General features: G+C 38.0%; 1 protein-coding gene across 1 annotated transcript in view; it reads right to left on the reverse strand.

Annotated features, from left to right (window-relative positions):
• Window positions 1–802: 802 nt before the first annotated feature.
• Window positions 803–19,336, reverse strand: part of DPYS (dihydropyrimidinase) — a 34,460-nt gene continuing 15,926 nt past the window's right edge. Inside the window, exons 6-11 of the mRNA XM_013179932.3 lie at window positions 17,956–18,112; window positions 16,844–16,985; window positions 14,809–14,951; window positions 5,134–5,341; window positions 2,318–2,423; window positions 803–936 (exon numbers count right to left, since the gene is read on the reverse strand). Of these exons, the coding sequence (XP_013035386.2) occupies window positions 2,349–2,423; window positions 5,134–5,341; window positions 14,809–14,951; window positions 16,844–16,985; window positions 17,956–18,112 (725 nt within the window). The 3' untranslated portion in view covers window positions 803–936; window positions 2,318–2,348. The remainder of the gene's footprint in view (window positions 937–2,317; window positions 2,424–5,133; window positions 5,342–14,808; window positions 14,952–16,843; window positions 16,986–17,955; window positions 18,113–19,336) is intronic.

Here is a 19,336-nt window from a genome sequence, read left to right on the forward strand (position 1 = left end):
TCAAAGAAGAAATGAGATAAATTAAACGAGTGTTTTTTCTTTTTTTTTTCCATCAAAAATCCCATCCTAGAGAAAACAACCAAGAAAACAAACAGACCCCCCCCACAAAGTACAATTTAAATTGGGAATAAACTCACATTTTCAATCAAAAAAAAATCAAAATGCATTATTTTCTGGCCCTGGTAACCTCACTTCATAAGCCTTTAAGTTATGAGTGTGAGCCCTCCATAAAGCCAGAACATGAGTTCACCAGTGTGGTAAGCATAGATTTCCATAGGGTATAACAAAGTAAACACTTGACCATAACGATAAACACTTGGCTGTGTAGTTGGCAGTATTCAGAACTCCTTTAAAGACAGGGATAGGGAGATGTACCAGCAGCTCTAAAAGAGTGACAGTTCCCCTGAATCAACATTTTTCTGTACCTGATCCCTTCCAGAAAGGGGAAAAGAAAAATCAAATTCAGTATGTGGTATGAGAATTCTCTGCATCTCTAAATACAGAGATCTTTCTAATACATGAATTACCAAATTAGTATTCATCTCCTGTGAGCTAACAGAGCAAAAATGTCGGCAATATGTTTAAAGGCCGCTGCTCATTGCTTTTATTTTATAAGTTAACTGATACCCTCTAAAGACAAATATTAAGAACTGCCCCCAAATCTACCCACTTTTAAGAACCTACAGACATGCTGCCACATTATAACTGTAATTATTATTTTACTTTTATGCCATTTTCTATAAAGAGTTTCCAGCTCTAATAATAAAGTTTCTTTTAAAGAGAAACTGCAAGACAACATTCATGCAGGAAGCCCAGTATGTTTATTGGTTACTGATGTTTCATGCTGGCTCTTGCGAAGTTGATTGTGAGCTGACTGTTGGAACCAGCATGCACTGCTTTGGTGAGGACAGCAGGGTCATTTTCATTTGCTTTTATCTACAGAGAAGAAAAAGACAATATGATATAATCTTTCAAAAGAAAATCTCTGCTTTGCAATTTGTCACTCAGAGAGGTAATAATAGAGAAAGAGTGCTAGGAGCTAGAAAGAATGATTATTTCTCCCTCACTCTATTGCAGCTTTAGCCTTTAGTCCTCTCTATTACAAAAGCTTTCTCCCTTATGACAGAGGAAAACAAATAGCACGCTGCACTCTGTTGCTGCTACTGATGCTCTAGATGAATTTCCCTGTGAGGGTGCTTTAAAATAATAATACAATGAAATGTGGAAAAGCTAATTTCACCCTCCCAGCACTGCAGGTTTGTTCGTGTCCTCATTAATTAAGAACAAACCAAGAACAGACCCATTTTATGTGAGGTGTGAACTGGGGCTTTACATCCATCTATTGGGAATTTATTTCTCAAGCTAGCTGATCTCACTGTTGGTACTTATATACACACAAAAATTCAGCCTGGATTTTGTCATGCTTACTGCCACTCACCATACCCCCGACCCATATAATCAACCCCCCTACTGTAGCAGAAAAATATTTCAGCTGCAGTTGGCATACAGCAGCATCATGCCCCAGTTGTGCTTTCTGAAGGTCATACCTAGCTCTTTTAGTTTCTCCTGAAGCATTTCTGCAGCTTGTAAACAGTTAAAGAGTGAGATTAGAAAACTAACCCAGAAAAAGGAAGCTATTTGTTTTCTGTTGGGTTATCAAGTAAATCAACTCAGAGAAGGATGTACCAAGCACCAGGGCTTACACATTTGAGGGAATGTCAATAACCAGGCTGTGCACTGTGGACAGTGGTGAAGAGGGAGGGGATGATGCTGGGTGTTACTGCACTGTTAGCAGCTCTGAGCCTTATAGCAGCTCAGCCATCCATCAGATCACAGCTGGTTTTGACTGCAGCACCTCTACTGCATGAAGACAGATGTTGTCCTTGCAATACCGATCTCTCAGCTTAACCCCAACAGCTCAATTGATGGAGATTTATTGTCTGTAAGAAAGGAACACTAGAGAATATAATTTTTTACATCAAACTGTTTCTGGCTTTTCTGTAAAATTGCAAGCCTAAGGCTTGTACTTTTACTCCTGCTGCTTCAAAAGGGATGGCCTAACTGAGCTCAGCTTTTCTGTGGGCCTTCATACCCATTTCTCAGTTTCACAGTTAAAATTCATTTGTGCTCTCAGTGGAAATTTTTATATGGGGTTCCAATCAGAAAGAGGCTTTCCATACCCGAGCTGCCACTCATTTTTATGAGAGGGCTCATTTCAGACAAGCGTGTCACACGTCAGAAGGCCTGCTGCACTTTTCTTGAAATTTCAGAGAAGCATTAAGTAAAGTAGTTTTCACTAATCAAAATAGACAGTTACCTGCAAGAACCAAACCTTGGGAATGCAGCTATTATTTTGGTGTGATGGGTGTAGTTGAGACCAGACCTGTGTATGGTGCTCTCTTAACAGGAACCGGCTGACAGACCTGCAATGAAGCATTTCAGACCTTTCAGTATTATTTTGTCTTCTTGTAATTGCTAACTCTACACAATGAGAATAGCAGTCCTGATATAACCCAGCTTTTAATGTTATGCTACCCAATGATTCCATCAAAATTTTCTTTTGAAAATGTTCCTTACACTCAAACTAAAATGTTCAGTTCTCAATTTTCATCAGGAGGCAGGTGGTTCAGTCTGTTCATCACTGTAACAAAAGAACACTAAAACCGTTTTTCTAACAAGCAACAGACCATGTTTCACCTCATTTTGTTGATGCTTCTGCCTCCCTTCATTCAAACACTTCGTGGAGCGGCAAAATCACAGAGATTATGCCACATAAATAAATTAAAAAACAAAACAAAACAAAAAAACACCACTTATCTGCAGTATTTGCTTGTTTCCATATGTATGTATATATATATTCATTCGGCTACTCATCAGGATATCCCAGGGGGAAGAAGTACAGAGCAAATAGACCTGAGCAGCTCTCCAGAATAGCTGACTCACTGCCTGTTCACACTGTAAGCCTGTTCTTCATTAAGGTAATCACATTTCCCAGTGATGCTCTTAGTACAGATAAGAGAGTTAAATGAACATAAATGAAACAAAGCCACTCCTGCCTTATGTGGGTATCTTCCATCCACCATCCCAGATGCTGACTACAGGAGGTTGAGTTGGTTGAAAAATCACTTCTGAAAACATTTTGCACTTGATGTTTTGGTTATGGAAAAATTCTCCCTAGCTTTGATTAGAAATAGAAATGACAACATTCACTGAAGTCTTTTAGAATTCTAGGATTGCCAAATTTATCTTAAATTTTAGTTTAGTTTTGGTACTAATCTTCTTCTAGCATGGGATATGATGCCTCAGCAGAGATGCCAGGGTCTGGAGTCACTACAACTTAGCTATGCTTAGGGAAGCACCTAATTATCGTTCAATAACTGCATCATGTTCTCTTACATGAAAAGGAATGTCCTAACTTTTTGCTGATGTAATGCCGGTACAAATCTGGTTTCAATAGCTAGCTTCTATTACCATTACATGGCATTTATTTTGCATTTAAAGTTAAAGGGACCAACATTACACAACAAAGAAAGTGCAATAATAATAAGCAGCCCTCATTAACAAAGTACCAAACATTTTCAATGTCTGGTGGATTAAACAGATTCACAGTCACATTGAACTTTGTGTATGACATATCCCACTGAAGACAGACCCAAAGGATGAGAGGAATACAGCAACAAGAATCTATCCAGATTAAAAATGCAGAATAATTCTACTGTAGATGAGGAGTTCTCACTGTTTAGCTTGTGACAATCTTATCCTGCAACTGGCCATGGAACTGCATGGCCTTTGGAGCAATTGTTTCAATTCAACTAAATGTTCCATGGAAAGGGAAGATCTTTTCTCCAGAAAAATTCACAGTTTGGGGTACTGGTTCACTCATGCAGTAGGCCTGGAAAGTCCAGGAACAGATTTTTTTCTTTCATTTTTCCCACAAACATGAACCTTCATTCACACTGAAAAGGTGTGACAGATTTAAACAAGAAATTTGGTTTCAAAATAAGAGACAAAGTATAATCAATATAGTTAGATGCTGACAAAATGCAAGTGAAAATGCCTCCAATTTATCTAACTTACACTGATTGGTACTGGTACAAAAATGTGTTCTTTTATGCTCGGAAAGCCCAAATATGCAATCATCTGTTTCTTGTTCTAAGTTCCCAGGGAAAAACTGCATGCTCATGAACGGACTTCCCTGCCTATCCACTGAAGTGTATTATGCCTATCAACTTGCAGACAGCCCCCACCAGCTCCTGGGAAAGTGCTGTCTTTGGAGGAAAGCCTCAGCCATTTTGACATGCCTTTTGTAGTCCAACAAGACAACAGAAGGATGTAATGCACAGTATTATCTTGGAAGTATTTTAAAGAGCCAGCTCTCGCATGAATGCTTGTCTAATTCAACTTTTAGATCCTGCAGTGAATTCTACTGATTCAGATTGTGACTTTGAGATATTGTCTGGGTGCTTTTGAAAATCCTACCCATAATAAGCAACATTAAGGCCTCAAAAATATTCTTCACATGTGCCAGCATGGAAAATAGGCACTGAAAATTCAATCTGCATGTCTTTTGCAAAATTTCTCTTCAAAAAAAGATTGAACAAGAGCTTGAACAGCAAACTTGGTCCATCACTTTGCACTTGTTCAGCTTTTAACACATTGTTGCTGGAACACAGCCAAATGTTCAGCATTCTACAGGGCTTAGCTCTAAATATCTGATCCATGGAAGAGTTAGAAAACTATTGATCTCTTCCTCCAGTGTAAGTTCTATCCCTGAGCATGATGCTGAGCCTCTGTGATTTGTAGTAAAATCAGTGATTAAATCTAGCAGGTAGTCAGATTACCCATGAGCAAAATATTTTGTCCAATGTTATTGCAAGTGGGACTTATTTTTAAAAGTACCCAGACTTTTTCTACAAGCTGTACCAGCTACCCTGAGAGCAGGAACTAGTCTATGATATTTCTCTGTAATATGAAGAGCAATAAAAATTGAGTCCCCTTAGTTTTATTTCCTCCCACCTTGGCATATTTTGATTAGTAAGGGAAATTACCATTGAATCCCCAAACCTCTGTTCCCAAGAGCTAGTTATCCTCATGTTCTAGAAAGCATTACGGAGATTTATTAGTTTAATTAACCTTCTCCCGCTGCCTGACTCGTTTGTAGACATATGGAGGGAATGGTGGACGGGAGACGTATTTGCCTTCTCCTGCTGTGACATTGAAAACTCCGCCTTCATAAACCACTTTCCCTCTTGAAACTGTTGCAACACAGACTCCATGGCAGACCATTCCTTCAAATATATTGAAGTCGTTGGCCTGGTGATGCGTCTTTGCAGATATTGTCCTGTGTTTACAAAACAAACAAACAAAAAACCACGGAAATTACTACAAACTTCGCATTGTACTTCATTATGAAATTTTAAGAAATTGATAGAGGAAGAAAATTTAGCAGCATTATTAAACTATGACATTGCAGAGTACATCATGGAACAGCTGTAAAAATAGAATAGAGCATTAACATTTCATTGAACAGTAATTGCATTCCAAAAGAATGAAGAGAGAGTCAAAAGGACAGAACTTTGTAGCCTTGAAACACAAAAGTTTCCACTAGAAAAAGATTAGTAAATAAAAAAAAAATCAGGTTATAATATTTATTTGAATAAAATTATTGTATTCTGCCTTGTCAAGCAAATATCTGTGTACAATAAGGCCAGAAAAAGCTCTAACACTTTAGCTAGAGTTACCTGCAATTTCAAGTTTGAAAAGTATGGTTGCAGTGTTTCAAAGATTGTAACTCATAAATAAGACAAAGACTATTTCACTGGAAAGTCGGTAGATTGTAATGAATTTTGGTAACTTTTAAAGTGAATTGGACTGATCCAGTGACTGACAGCCCAAATATCTTTATGCTGTTTAATAATAATGACATCACACTCCTGCATATTTTTCTTCCAAGGGTACTAGGGAAATTATAATTTTTAGACCTCAACAGTATTAATTTGAGCTATGGTATCATTGCTTTTTTTATGTGTAGACCTCATTCTTTATGTTCACCATTTTTCTGGCAAATTTCTCCAACCCTAACTGGCTACATTAAAGACAATTAATACTAGAGCTGACATTAGTATTTGGAAGTGCAGACTGCGTATACTTCCTTTACTATCTATTTTCCCTACTGAGCTACTTACTATCTACTGTATCTAAAATGTCACAAGATTTTGAAATTTAATTACTTTTATTAGCTTCCTATTTCCAATCTTTTTTTTTTTTTTTTTTTTAATTTGTAAAGTTTATATTTCTATTACCATCTGTAATTTCTGAAAGGAAGGATGTTTTTTTGGTGAGCAGTCAGAATTTTCCAGAATGGGAATATGTGCACATGGTAAAAAAACTATCATGAATGTATAACACTAACATTATTCCAATGATTACGTCTTTAGAAAAAGAATTTTCAAAATAAAAACTAATATGAAATACTAATAGATCAAAATATCAATCTATTTGGATAAGAATTATTAAAAACGTTAATTAACATATTTATTAAAATGAGAAAACCACAGCAAAATCTTTATCTTTCTTGAAGTACACCATTTTCAAAGGTAATCAAGGATCAAATATTTCAAGTGATTAGTTATAATTATTGGAAAGATACATATTTTGCCTTTCATATCATTACGTTGAACTAAGGTAAATTTAAATTTAAGTTAAGTACATTTAAATCTCAGTGGCAACTAACTTTTCAAATGCTGTATATCTAAAAATGTTCTCTATGGCCAATCTGCCGATAGGAATAAAAACTTTTCCTTATTCAGAGCAGCTTGGACAGAAAACTTATGCCTGCCTGCTCTCCAGGATCAGCATCATCTTGCAGAGTCACAGTGGAAAGAGCAAGCAATGGAAGTCAGACCTCTCTTGTATTCACTGGTCCTATGAATACTGTTGAACAAGTTTATCCATGGGTGTTATAATAGCTCTGCAAAGAGCTGGTGAACATATTTCTCCAGCTTATTGCATTACACTTATGGGTCCAATTGCTAGAACAGTAAGTAAGAACAACTGTAATATAATTATCTTGAGCATTCTCTGGGTATACATCATATCTATTTGCACACAAGCACTGGGATGCAAAAAGGAAAATGGAAAAAGTACTTTGAGCAAATGAACAGAAAAATAAGCAAGATCCTTCAGCTCAACATGTGAGCTGTTTAAATGTGCTAGAGCAGGATCACTGGTAGTAAACGTGCCTCAGAGGTAAGTATGTCCTTCAAAAAAAGATACAAAACTAACGGAAGTTAATGCATTTAAAAGAGACATCCGTTGGTACAGGTAAACCCTGCAATATGAAAAAACAGATTTCCCATTGCTTGTCTCAACAACCAACTTGTATAGAAATCATTTATAACTCTTCTGTTGAACCAAGATTTACTCTTGCTACTCTTTCTGAAGGTGAAGTGCAGTCTCCCTGATGGAGCTCACCAAAACTCATCTGCATTTAGGTTTTTAGCAATTTTATTTGACATTACCAATGGCAGGGAAAGTTTCAAGTAGGAAGTGAGCAATGAATTAAAACGAAGACAGTATGCTTGGATCTGGAGCTCACAACTCAACAACCTTATGCCACACACTGTTTTCTGCTATATCAGCCATTTCAGTAAAAGGCAGCTTGCTGGGAAACTTAGTGAAATTCCAGTGTTTGCTCTGAAAGTTTGAATACTATTGACCCTCAACTAATGACAAGTACACTAGCAACTATTTATAATCTGAGAAAGTAAGACTGACACCATAGTGAAGTAGAACATAACAGTTGCCTCTAACATCCTAAGCAATGTCTGACATAATGGGTTACTTAACATGAGAAAGCAGATTCTGACTCCAGGTTTCAGAAACCCAAATGACAATTTTTTTATATATTTCCTAAAATTCTCTAATTCTCATGATAAACTACTGAGACTCTTGTTCCAAACAACCCTTCCTCAAATGGAAAGAGATCAGAATGATAACTTGAATATTTGGAAGAAAACTCTATATGAGGAGGATATTGCAGAGACATCAGGCTCTATTTTGTTCCTACTTATCTCAGTGTTTTCATTTAATTCACTTCAGCTGCTTTTGATACACCTGTCTTTCAAAGAGATTTCAGGCTATCAATAAAAAAATTGATATTCCCCTAGTACAAAAGAAGACATGCTTCTGAGATTGTCCTTTTTTTTTTTTTCAATCCAGTGCTTCTGTCCAACTGTTTGCAGTCAAGAAGAAATTATTTTATAGTCAAAGATCGATTATCAAATTTTCTCTGTGTGCTTGATAATTCAGTGACTGGTAATCTTGTATTTATTTATTCTGTATGTGATAAAAGACTTTACAGCCAATCCTAGGATATTATATCTAAATAAACTACAAACTGACGTTTGAAATTTAGAAGAGAGCATCATATTAGACTAATGCAGAAAGCTGTAGGGTGAAATTCAAGGCAGTACAAGTGGTCAGCTCAAAATATTGGCCTTTGGTAAGCCCTGAATCTTTGTAAAGAGTTAGGGGTATTAGACTACATTTCAAGTCAAACGCAACCTAGGAGCATCACAAACATGTCTATGCCTCAGTCAGAGCCTGAAATACTATATAGTAAGTTATAGTCAGGCAAGAGGGGCAACTGGATGAAGGGAAGCAATCTTGACATTACAAGGTATCTTCTACCCCTCATAATGCGTAGGAAATAAAGCTACATCAGCCCAGTGAAGGTGGATCTGTCGGACTAGAGTGAGCTCCAGGACCTAAACTTTGACTGCTGTGAGGACTGGATCACTGTAGTTTTCAAGAGGGGCATATGAAAATGAATAACTTAATTACTTTTAATGGGAACTGGATGCATACTTCACACAGTTTTCTTTAAAAATTCCAGGCACAGGAATATGAAGGGATTCTGTAGTCAACAGCCCTGAGGCAAGAATAGCTATTGAACACCTCAGTAGATGGAGGACACAGATTTTATAATTACTTAATTAAGTGAAAACATAGGAATAAAGGCAGCTAAAATGACCCGAGTCCATTGCTGAAGAGAAAACAACTGCTTTGCAGACAGTTGCTATAGAAAACCAACTTATGTAAGAGTGAGTATTTCAGATGTAAGCAACTTCTCCCAGTGCTTACAGTGCAGTATCTCTAAGCTTTTCAGAGCTGGGGGCAGGTGAGAAATGCCAGTTTGCTGAGGTTAATATCAGCCTTTGTGAGCTGCCCCTTCACTTTACTTTCATCTGCCTTTGCATTCTCCATATTGTTAACCTGCTTTTCTAAACTCTAGACAAAAATAAATCTCTGGTTCACCTTCCTGTGCTGTCCTGAGACACCACTCATTTATAAAGATAATTAAGTTGGACTTTGTTAAAGAGACAGAAGTATTAAAAAGAAAAGGGAAGGAGAGGAATATAGAGAAGAAAAAGAAGAAAACCTTAAAATCCATGTGCAAACTGCTTTTTAAAAGCCTATGATGTGGATTAAAAAGCCCATGGCCTACTTTACAATTAATGAATTGTTATAACTACACGTACCATCTTATGTAGGCAACTATTAGTAAAGTTGTATTCCTAACCTCTTAAAAATATGCCTAAATAAGCATTGTCTTTGAGTAGCTATCTGAAGTGAGGGGATTTGTGGACAAAATAACAGTTACAAGCAGAGGCAGGATGTTAATGTTTAGGAGCTCCTTGTCAGAGAGACATATCTGAGGGATGGGATCTTTATTTAATGCATTCATATCTCCTAAGATACATCATGTTAAGATGGGCAGAGAATGACAACAGAATGATTTTTCTGATTATGGTAAGCAACTCATTTATCAACAACACCATCAGTTTGTTCCTATCAATCACTACAAGTTGATATGGGATGGAAGTGGAAACTGTCAAACTATATAATGGGCAGGAAGGAAAACAGTAATGAGAAATTAAGCTTGCAGGAAAGGATAGAGAGGAAAATACAAATGAGTATTCAATGACTAAAGAAGATCTGGAAGTGATCACAGGAGAAAAAGGTAAGCTTATATAAGGAGAAAATAAGAAAGAATCTTTTTTTTTTTCTTTTTTTTTTCTTCTTGGTAACATTTCTAAGATTCAGTTCTCTAAAGAGAGCAGCTGACATTTTGTGAGGCAGCAAGTTACTAGGGAAACATACATCATGCTCTCTGATAGACTTATTTTGTTACAGTTCACAGAACCACAGAGGCATTGAAATTGAAAAGCATCTCTGGAGATCATCTATTCCAACCTCGTGCTCTGGTCAGGGTCTGGCACAGCAGGGGTGTGCCCAGGCAGGTTCTGAATACTTCCAAGGATGGAGACTCCACCATCTCTATTGGTAACCTTTTTCAGTGTCTGACCACACCCCCCCAAAAAAAAACAGAAAAAAAAAAAGTTCTTTCTTATGTTTAAACGGATTTTCCTGCATTTTGCATTTTAGTTTGTGCCTATTGTTTCCTTCTCCATGTTCCATTGGTCTGAGATAACAGGCTTTTGACAGGAACTCCATGATTTTAGTGAAATAGCGTACATTCATGCATACACAGGCTTGTACTTGTGCAAAAGAAAAGCTACTGAAAATGCCAGAACTTACTTGTCCTATGCACACATATTTGTATGCAACATTATTTCATTTTCCCTAATTGAGTCTAGATGCAGTTATCCATATACTCAGTATTCAATATCATGCTCATTCATCAAAAGAGTAAGACAGTCACAGCATTATTCATTCTAATCATCTGCTAACAACTTGTTTTTTTTTTTTTTCCTCTTGCACTGTATGAAAAATTACAGGCAGTTGCTTGGCATAGAGTCTTTAAATGTTGTAACTTGTCCCCACTTAAGCTTCTGAGGCTGAAGACCTGTCTGCAAATGAGACGAGGGCCCAGGAGGGCCACCCCAGAGGAGCCAAGAGAGGATGAGGTGAGAGACTGCTACCTGCATAGGAAACTCTGCCTTGACATTCAAAGGTAGCCTAACTTTTAGGCTATATTTGGTAAATGGAAAATAAATGGTGAGTAGGGCTTCTCAGACAGCATATTGTTATAAAGTAGCTTGATAATTTAACTGGACTTAGACAGTTAAATCCCATTTGAGATTTTTTTTTAATGTCTGTGGATGTTTTAAAATTTTGTTCTGATCCTGCCTTCAGGGCTTTATCCACAGCTTATTTGCAAGGCTCTGAACAGGCTACAGTGAGTCTATTGAGTCCTAATAACAGCCAGGAGCTGAGCGTCTCTTCTGAGATGTTTACTGCCTTCTGCCCCTACTTTACAAGGGATGTTCAGCTCTTGCCACAGTCTGAATTGGGTACCACAGCATTTAGATTCCTTGCCTAACATTTCTGAAACAAACCCTAGAGATTTTGTATTCTCACTTGATTTCAAATAACCAAAAGTATCAGCTATAGAGGACACTGACTTGCTGATTTTTTTTTCCCAATGAGTTCTCACAAAACAGTCGTGTGTGCACAGGCTGTACTTGGGTTGCTGCGAGTGTTGAGGTCCACAAGATGATGTTTAGTAACACATGGCTGCAAAATAACAACTGGTCTCTTCAGAATTTGTGTGTTCTTAAATAAATATGCAAGGACTATAAGGAAGCTGAGAAATAGACCTAACCTGTCAGAACTCACAACCCATCTTTTATAATGCAATTTCTAATGAATTTATACATTTAAAGTGCTTCTTTCCAACACTGCTTGCTTTCATGTGGACATCCTAAAACCAGTATTTGGAAGCCCTGAAATACACTAGTAATTTCTCATACAATTGTTCATACATTATTTTCTGCAAAAATTACCAGCAAAGCCTACAGAAATAGGCCAGTCAGTGAAGATAAGCTATATAAATAAAATCTCAGCAAAAGCAGCAGAATGCTGGAAGTGGAACCTTGAATAGCAACTGCTCCCAGATTGCAGGGCTGAATTCACTAGGCTTTTGCCACATTGAAAGGGAACACCCTGAATGCCCAGACAGTAGCCATCATGTTGCTATTGTGCAATGACGTCGAAGGAGAAAGGCAACTGATTTTGCAGTGACTTAAGTTTTTGCATTTTGAAGAGCTTCACTATCTTACAGAAGGACTTTAGAATCTTCCCTATAGGCTTCCTCTGCCAGACGGTGGTAATACCAGTTCTTCACAACAATACTTCAGCAATTGCCTAATTCTTTAAGCTAATATCAGCCAGCATTTTAAGACTGCAGCAACACAGCATTAAGCCAGAACTAGAAAACTACATTCTCCTCTCTTAGAAGATTTAGACTTACAGACAAGAAAAATAGTCATGCTCAAAACAGAAAGGAGTTTGCAAGACAGAGGAACAAGCCTATCCTGATATCGAAAATTACTACCCAGATGCAATAACAGCATACGAGGTTGCACCTTGTGTAATACATTAAATGGTTGAAGTCTGTTAGCTAGATCTGTTTTTTCTGCTGGACTGTTTGTGCCCTCTTCAGGATTTATAGTGAAATGAATAGACAAGGACTAGATTTATTTATACTTACTCATATAGTTCACACAATTGTACCTGCACAGTGGCTTGTTTCCAGCGAAGCCAAAGGGATAAACAATGGGAACAGTACCAGATCAGGAGGAGGAAAAAAAGTATCAGTTCAACTTAAAATCAGCTTGTTCAGTAAGAAAATACAGTTTATTCTGAAAAAAATATTTAAAGAAAAACTGTATCTTCACAGCTGCAGTGGGCAAAAGGCCATGATAGTACTCAGGAGAGAGTGAAGGGAGGCAGAAGGAATGCCTGGGAGGGAAAAGGATAAAGAATTTTAAGAGCTGACAAAGCACCTTGAGAATAATGTCAGAACTCTGCTATCCTACTAGTTTCATTTGTCCTCAGGCAGAGCAGAAGTGAGTTCAGAAAAGAATCCTTTTTTTTTTTTTTTTTTTTTAAATCAGACTTCGTAGCTCCACTGTCCTGAAATAGCTCATTGCTAGTATCTCAAAATATGCTTGCTCAACATGCCAGAAGGCATAATATACATGAACCATTCCATACCCAGCAGCAAAATCTCTCTGACCCAGCACTGGGCAGTCCTCTGTGTTGATTGGGGTTGACAATCCTGAAACTTCTTTTGCTGGTATTGCCAGTTTTTTTTGGTGGGACTTCTGCAAAGCAACCTCCATGTCCTCAAGCTTTGCCGCTCAAAACACAGAATGTTTTTTCCTGTCACTTTACATGCTTTTGCTACTCATGAGCATGCTGAAATGAGTGAAAATTTTGAAATTTCATTATCAAAAATTCAAGATCTAGCAGATTGGTGAGGAAAATTTCATTTGTGTAAGGTAAATCTAGGATAAGGGCTTTTTATCTCCGTTTGGTTTCTGAGCCTCCAATTTGCCCAGTTATGTTTCCAAACTTTCCTCTACCATCAGAGGAGTCTTCAATTCTCTTTTAAAATCAAAGGCTGAAAATCTAGTGCCATCTATGAGTTACAACAGCTCAAGTTTTAGGAACACCAAACGCTGTGATACCTCGATGAAAGCTGGCTATGCTGTCATCATGCTCAGCACCCCACAAAGTGTTGAGCTTTGGGATTTGTGATTGCTTTCTTATATGGGTTTTACCCACTGTTTAGATGACACCAGCGAAGTAATTTCAACTGGCAGAGTCAGTGTGTGCCTTCAGAGCAGTTGTATGCTCACGCTGCTTGCTAGAACTAAGCCTGAGACCAAAGCAACAGCCTGGCACACCTCCTGACCTGCTGCTGGCATGTGTGGGGCTGAATGTGGTCAGTCAGAGGTAGGACACAGCTGTTTAACGCTCGCAGATTTAAGGTGATCTACTTGGAGGTCAAACAGTGGAGATGTACATGCACAGCCCATGGGCATCTCAGCTGATAAAAGCACCTCCCCCAGTGATGTCTCTGTGACAGCCTGCTCTCAAACCATTTCCATGCAGTTTAGACAAGACCAGGATAGCTATAAGAGCCAGAGAAATACCCAAGAGAGATTCTTGAGATATTTATAGTGGCCTGATTATGGATCTGGCTGATGGTGTGAATATACCTGAAGACAGGAATCGGCTGTAGTGCACAGTGTGCTGTATGAGTCGAGGCTCACAAAAAGACAGTGCATGTCCTTTGTAGCATAAATATACCATGGCATCAGGTCACGTAGGATGAGAGATCAGCATAACTTTTGTGCACGTTGTTGGTGTGACAAGCTCTACTCTAGCCTGTGCACAAATCCAGAAAACTCCTTAAATAAAAGTGTAAGCAAGTACAGCTTCAGACCTAAGCTCACTCATGGTTCACTCTACCACTATATTTGCTCAATCAGCTAGGAAGAAGCATTAGAAGGTCAGGACCCCACACTTTCACCAACCATACTGACTACCTTTGAATACGTCTGAAGTAGCTCTAAGCTCAAAACACAAGATTGTAATGGGTCACTCTTCAGGAACACAGGCTCCTCTCCCTGCTTTTTGCAGTGGAAGGAAGCTGAACATACTCAAACACTTAGCAGAGTTACTCTAAGATCCTAAAGTGGCTATTTTTACTGTTAGGATACCATGCACTGGTAGTATAATGTATGGATCTTGCTATTTTTGCACTTAGCAATTCAGGTGATTTATTATTTTTTTAATTCCATCTAGAGATCAAGGATCTCTACTTACATACACTATTGTAGGAGACAAATAAATAACCTGTAAATAATTCTCATCAAATGCTGTTGAAAAACACCATAAACTCTCACCTGAAGGCTTATTGCTATGCAAATGCTTTGAGATATTGTTTCCTACAGAGAGGTTGGATAGAAGGAAACAACTACGCATACATACCTGGTAGCTTTGGGATCCCAAATTACGATGTCAGCATCAGAACCTACAGCAATTCTCCCCTTCTTTGGGTAAAGGTTAAAGATTTTTGCTGCATTTGTGCTGGTAACAGCTACAAATCTGTTTTCATCCATTTTTCCACTGTGCTGAAGAACAGTACACAAAAGCAAACTCATTACTTTTTAAAATAAGTGATGAAAAAAATGCTTTTATTGTTGAAAAGGCTGGGATGAGTGACAGCTTTCTGCCAAAATCACAACACCACATCGATTTACTGAAGAGATTAGAAGAAAAATATCTATTTGTCTCTGATGCACCTTCTGCAATGTACTTTCACTGAATACTAACTTTATACTAGTTTACCTCATAACAAAAGGGGGAAAAAAAGACAACTTTAAAGCTGTGAATATAGTTAAAAGTCAACTGGAATTGGATTTATTTAGCTGGCTTTTACTCTGTGGTCCTGTTCAGCAGTTTCCTCAGGAGACAACATTTCACGAGTATCATGGTTTTGGAAAATGGTGATACAGTATTAAAGAAATGCGGACATCAGACTGACTAATACTGTGGATGTGAAAACTCAGAAGGGAGAGGCAAGGCATGGTACATAACATAGAAAAGGAGATTTGCAAATCCTCTGCAGCAATAATGCAGAGGGTAGTACTCTTCAGTAAATATTTGAGATTGAGAAGTATAAAAGACAGATTTGTGAGTGAGACACATCATCAAAATGGCAAACAAGAATGGATACACATGTGTTTCAAGACTGGTCACTGCTACGTAACTACATTATCTGTGACTGTTGTTTGCTTAGAAAGCCAGCTACATTGGCAATAATGATGTGCATAGGCCAGTATAGGAATTTGAATGTCATAAAACCATGTTTGCGTGGTTGTCTGTGAGCAGTCATTGGAGAAGAAAAGCATAAAGAAGCTGGTGAACACTGTTATTCTAAATAACAGTGAGTGGGAAGGGAGGGAATCTTTCCAGATAAATTCTCACAGCTGTATAATATTTTACAAATAAGAAAATGGAGGATATTACTAACTGAAGAATCCTTTGAAAAACTACCTTGCCCAACAGGACATGCTGTTTAAAAGTAGCATTGATGTACATATTTAAGTCTTATGTTCACACTAACCACGGATCAGATTATATTACAGTTTACACCACAAAAAATCTCACTAGAGATATGCCAAAGGTGAAGACAGACAGATGTCATCTTCGTACACACAAATGGGAGCTGAATTCCAAACAGAGATAAATAAGAGAGATTCTGAAACACCTCCTTACCAACTGTGTAAGGTAGATAACTTTACTATGACAAATAAATATACTTTGTAGTGCATAACCAGAATCCTTCCCTGCTGCGAGAGAACTTTATAAAAAAAAAAGTTTAACGAGTCTCCAGAACTTGAGAGTACTGTATCAGCCAGAGCAATCATAACACCCAGTACATGGCAGATCCCTCTTCAGATTAGCCCACATCCTCCCCCACAAGACTACTCCATATCCAAAAATCCTGGCCACTAGCCTTCATATTTGTATTTGTTTAGAGGCTAAAGGACATTATCCTGAGAAGCACTGAACATTCTCATGATGGCACTGAATATCTGCAGTCAATGGGACTTGAAGGTACTCATCTCATCACACCACATGACTGAGACATAAATAAGAGGAGCATTTCATATCTCTAGCTTGTTTCCTCTGCTTGAAAACACAAAATAGAAGTTGCCAGGCAGACACCCACTGTGGAAGCTTCTCCAACCGCTGTGCCCTAACACTGAAACAACAGCAGTCCTTTGCTGATAAACAATGGAAATGATTCTCACGTGCTATTTTTTTAAGCAGCGAGAATCCTTTTCCATCTCCCAGGACCACAAAGTGTGAGTTAGTGAGGACCCTGTTATGGTCTCTGATCAAGGAGTTATCCTGTAATAAATACATTTGATAAAACTAAGGAACTGATTCTGCTGAAAGGTTATATTTTGTTGGAGATAATAATTACCTCCTTGTTCAGATATCTCGATATACTTACAACGCCTTTTTCCCATACGACTGACATCCTATCTTCCACACCATTCACTCCATTAGGGATTTTGGTGAAATCATCCTTTCCCAGAGCTTTCTGGCATATGTCGAAAGTGCAATTGTCAGTCGCTGTCACAGACAGGTCAGCACTACAGAGAAACAAAGTACATTATGAACTGGATCATGTACCAGACAGTGCCACACAAGAAAATCTGCTGGGTAGATCCAGCCATCCTTTCTGCAAGGAAAAACTGTTAATACCCTGTAAGCCTGTCTTCTGTTCCAACCTCTAAGAGTAGTTTAACAGTGACAGCCAATTTCTCTTCAGAAAGCCTGTGGAAGACACTAAGCACCAAAACCACACTTAATTTGGATGTGTCAAAGGTGTCCCACAAATGCAGGACTGTCCCACTTTGCCCAGAGCAAAAGATTCAATGTCATCCTCACTTAGAGCAATTTTGGATTGTGTCACTCCCTGTGAAGTTAACCCAGATTTGTACTACCACCAGTCAGACTGTGTTCAGGCATACATTCAAAGACTCTTATGTCAAATTCAGCTCTTCTGTGGAGTTAGGGTTTGTTGGTAAGTGATATACCAGCAAACCACATTTCATTAACTGCAGATATCTGAAGGATACTTCTGTTCATAATTCCTTCTGAAGCAGATAGTATGAAGTGGACAAGACATATCTGCCTTCAGAAGAGAGAGGGCTTAGTTTTTATGTAGCATCCAAATTTCAAGTGAAAAAACATGTTGACAACAAAAACCAGAACCTCTAGCTGTGACCACTTTTTACAAATTTCCCACCAACATACAGGCTTACTATCCCCCTGGTTATGTTTCATTTTTTGCTGCAGAACTAGCAAGGCAAGGCTTATTGATTACAATCAAGTGGGGAAAGAAGGCCACAAGAGTTTAGTGAAACAAAATCTGAACAGTTTCTAATTTCTGTAACAAAAATATTTTTATCTATGGTTTCACCTCCATTTCTCCTTCCTGATAATATTTTGCATTCTGTACTTAGAAAATCTCCAGGGCATCAACCTGCTATTACACACTCAGAAAAAAATTTGCTGAGTATTTGGGCATCAGCTGTCACGATTTGCTCATCTGCTTACTTGGCCAGTAAGTTCATGAGGAAATCAGGAGTAGAAGGATCTGGTCTCAGAGGAGGTCCCATGACATGTGCTGCAGCATGAGCCCAGTCTTTATTCCAGTAGTTGGTACCGTCAGTGCCAAGACAAGCAGCAATAGTCTCCCCATAAACCACCTTTCCTGAAAAATGCAAAGGAATAGTATCATCATCAAATAACATAAAAATGCATATCTTGTATTTTTCCTGTTTCAGACCTTTTTGGTTGTAATGGATTTGAATTTGAATGAATGTTTCAAATTAAACACCAACATATGGAGGAACATAATGAACTAAGCTATAACACAGCATTTCTGTTCTGAATATTCTGCTCGTGATTTCCCAATATATTTTCTCAAAAGAGCATTGCTTTGGCAAGATTTTTAATTAAATTGTTGACAGATATATTATAATGGGTTTTACACATTGTTTACTAGGTGTGTGATTGAAATTTCAAAAGGAACACAATCCTCAGTTGCATTAATTACATTCAAGATCCATATATTTCTTGGTAGCACCTGTTTGGTGTTCTGAAATTATTGATGATGTAACAATGTGAGTCAATAGATACATCAAACAGACCTTTATAACTGTCAGGCTATAATTGCAGGCATGCTAACCAGGAAAAAAATGTGGCACCAGACATAAATCTAAAGAGTGTAAAAACATTTCCAAAATAAAAAAAAATATAAATACTTTAATTTTAAAAGTTATTTCCCCAAACTTTAATTCCACGTGGCACAGTACTCTAGATTTCTCCAGAAGAGGACCCCAGTCAAAACCAGCTGTTAGCTTTTGGATAGAACTAATACATTTTAACACTTTTTTTTTTGTTTGTTTCTCCTAGGAAACACGGGCTTGAAACTCATCAGAACAAGACAGGAGATTAAACAAAATATTTCCTTCCCTGAAGAGGTGGTCCAGCCACTTTGTTCTGTATGTGAGAGAAGATAATGTCAACTGACCATGATGGTCTCTGAAGAACCAGAGCAAGCTAGGACCTCACACACCCACTCATAGCCTGCTTGGTGCTTATTAAAGGCAGCCTCTGCTGGATTCTAGCAAGAGCTTTCTCCTGCCCCAGCTCTCTGCAAACAGTGTGCATCTTATGATGGATCTCAGATTTCACTCTAGTGACCACAGACAATTTTTATTAAAACTATCATTACATTACCCCAGCTGGTCATTGCTTGGTGCTACTAGACAGCATTTTTTTTCTGTCTGAGTGTAAGCTAGGTATTCACCTGTACTATTGGAAAACAACAAAGCAAACCGTTGCAGATTTCTTGCTGTGCATTAGGTTCTGGTATTTCCGTGAGCTGCTACACTTGCTTAGGTAGCTTCTGAGGAGCTCAGTTCTCGTAAAA

The sequence above is a fragment of the Anser cygnoides genome, chromosome 2 (genome assembly GCF_040182565.1).
Source record: "Anser cygnoides isolate HZ-2024a breed goose chromosome 2, Taihu_goose_T2T_genome, whole genome shotgun sequence".
NCBI lineage: Eukaryota > Metazoa > Chordata > Aves > Anseriformes > Anatidae > Anser > Anser cygnoides.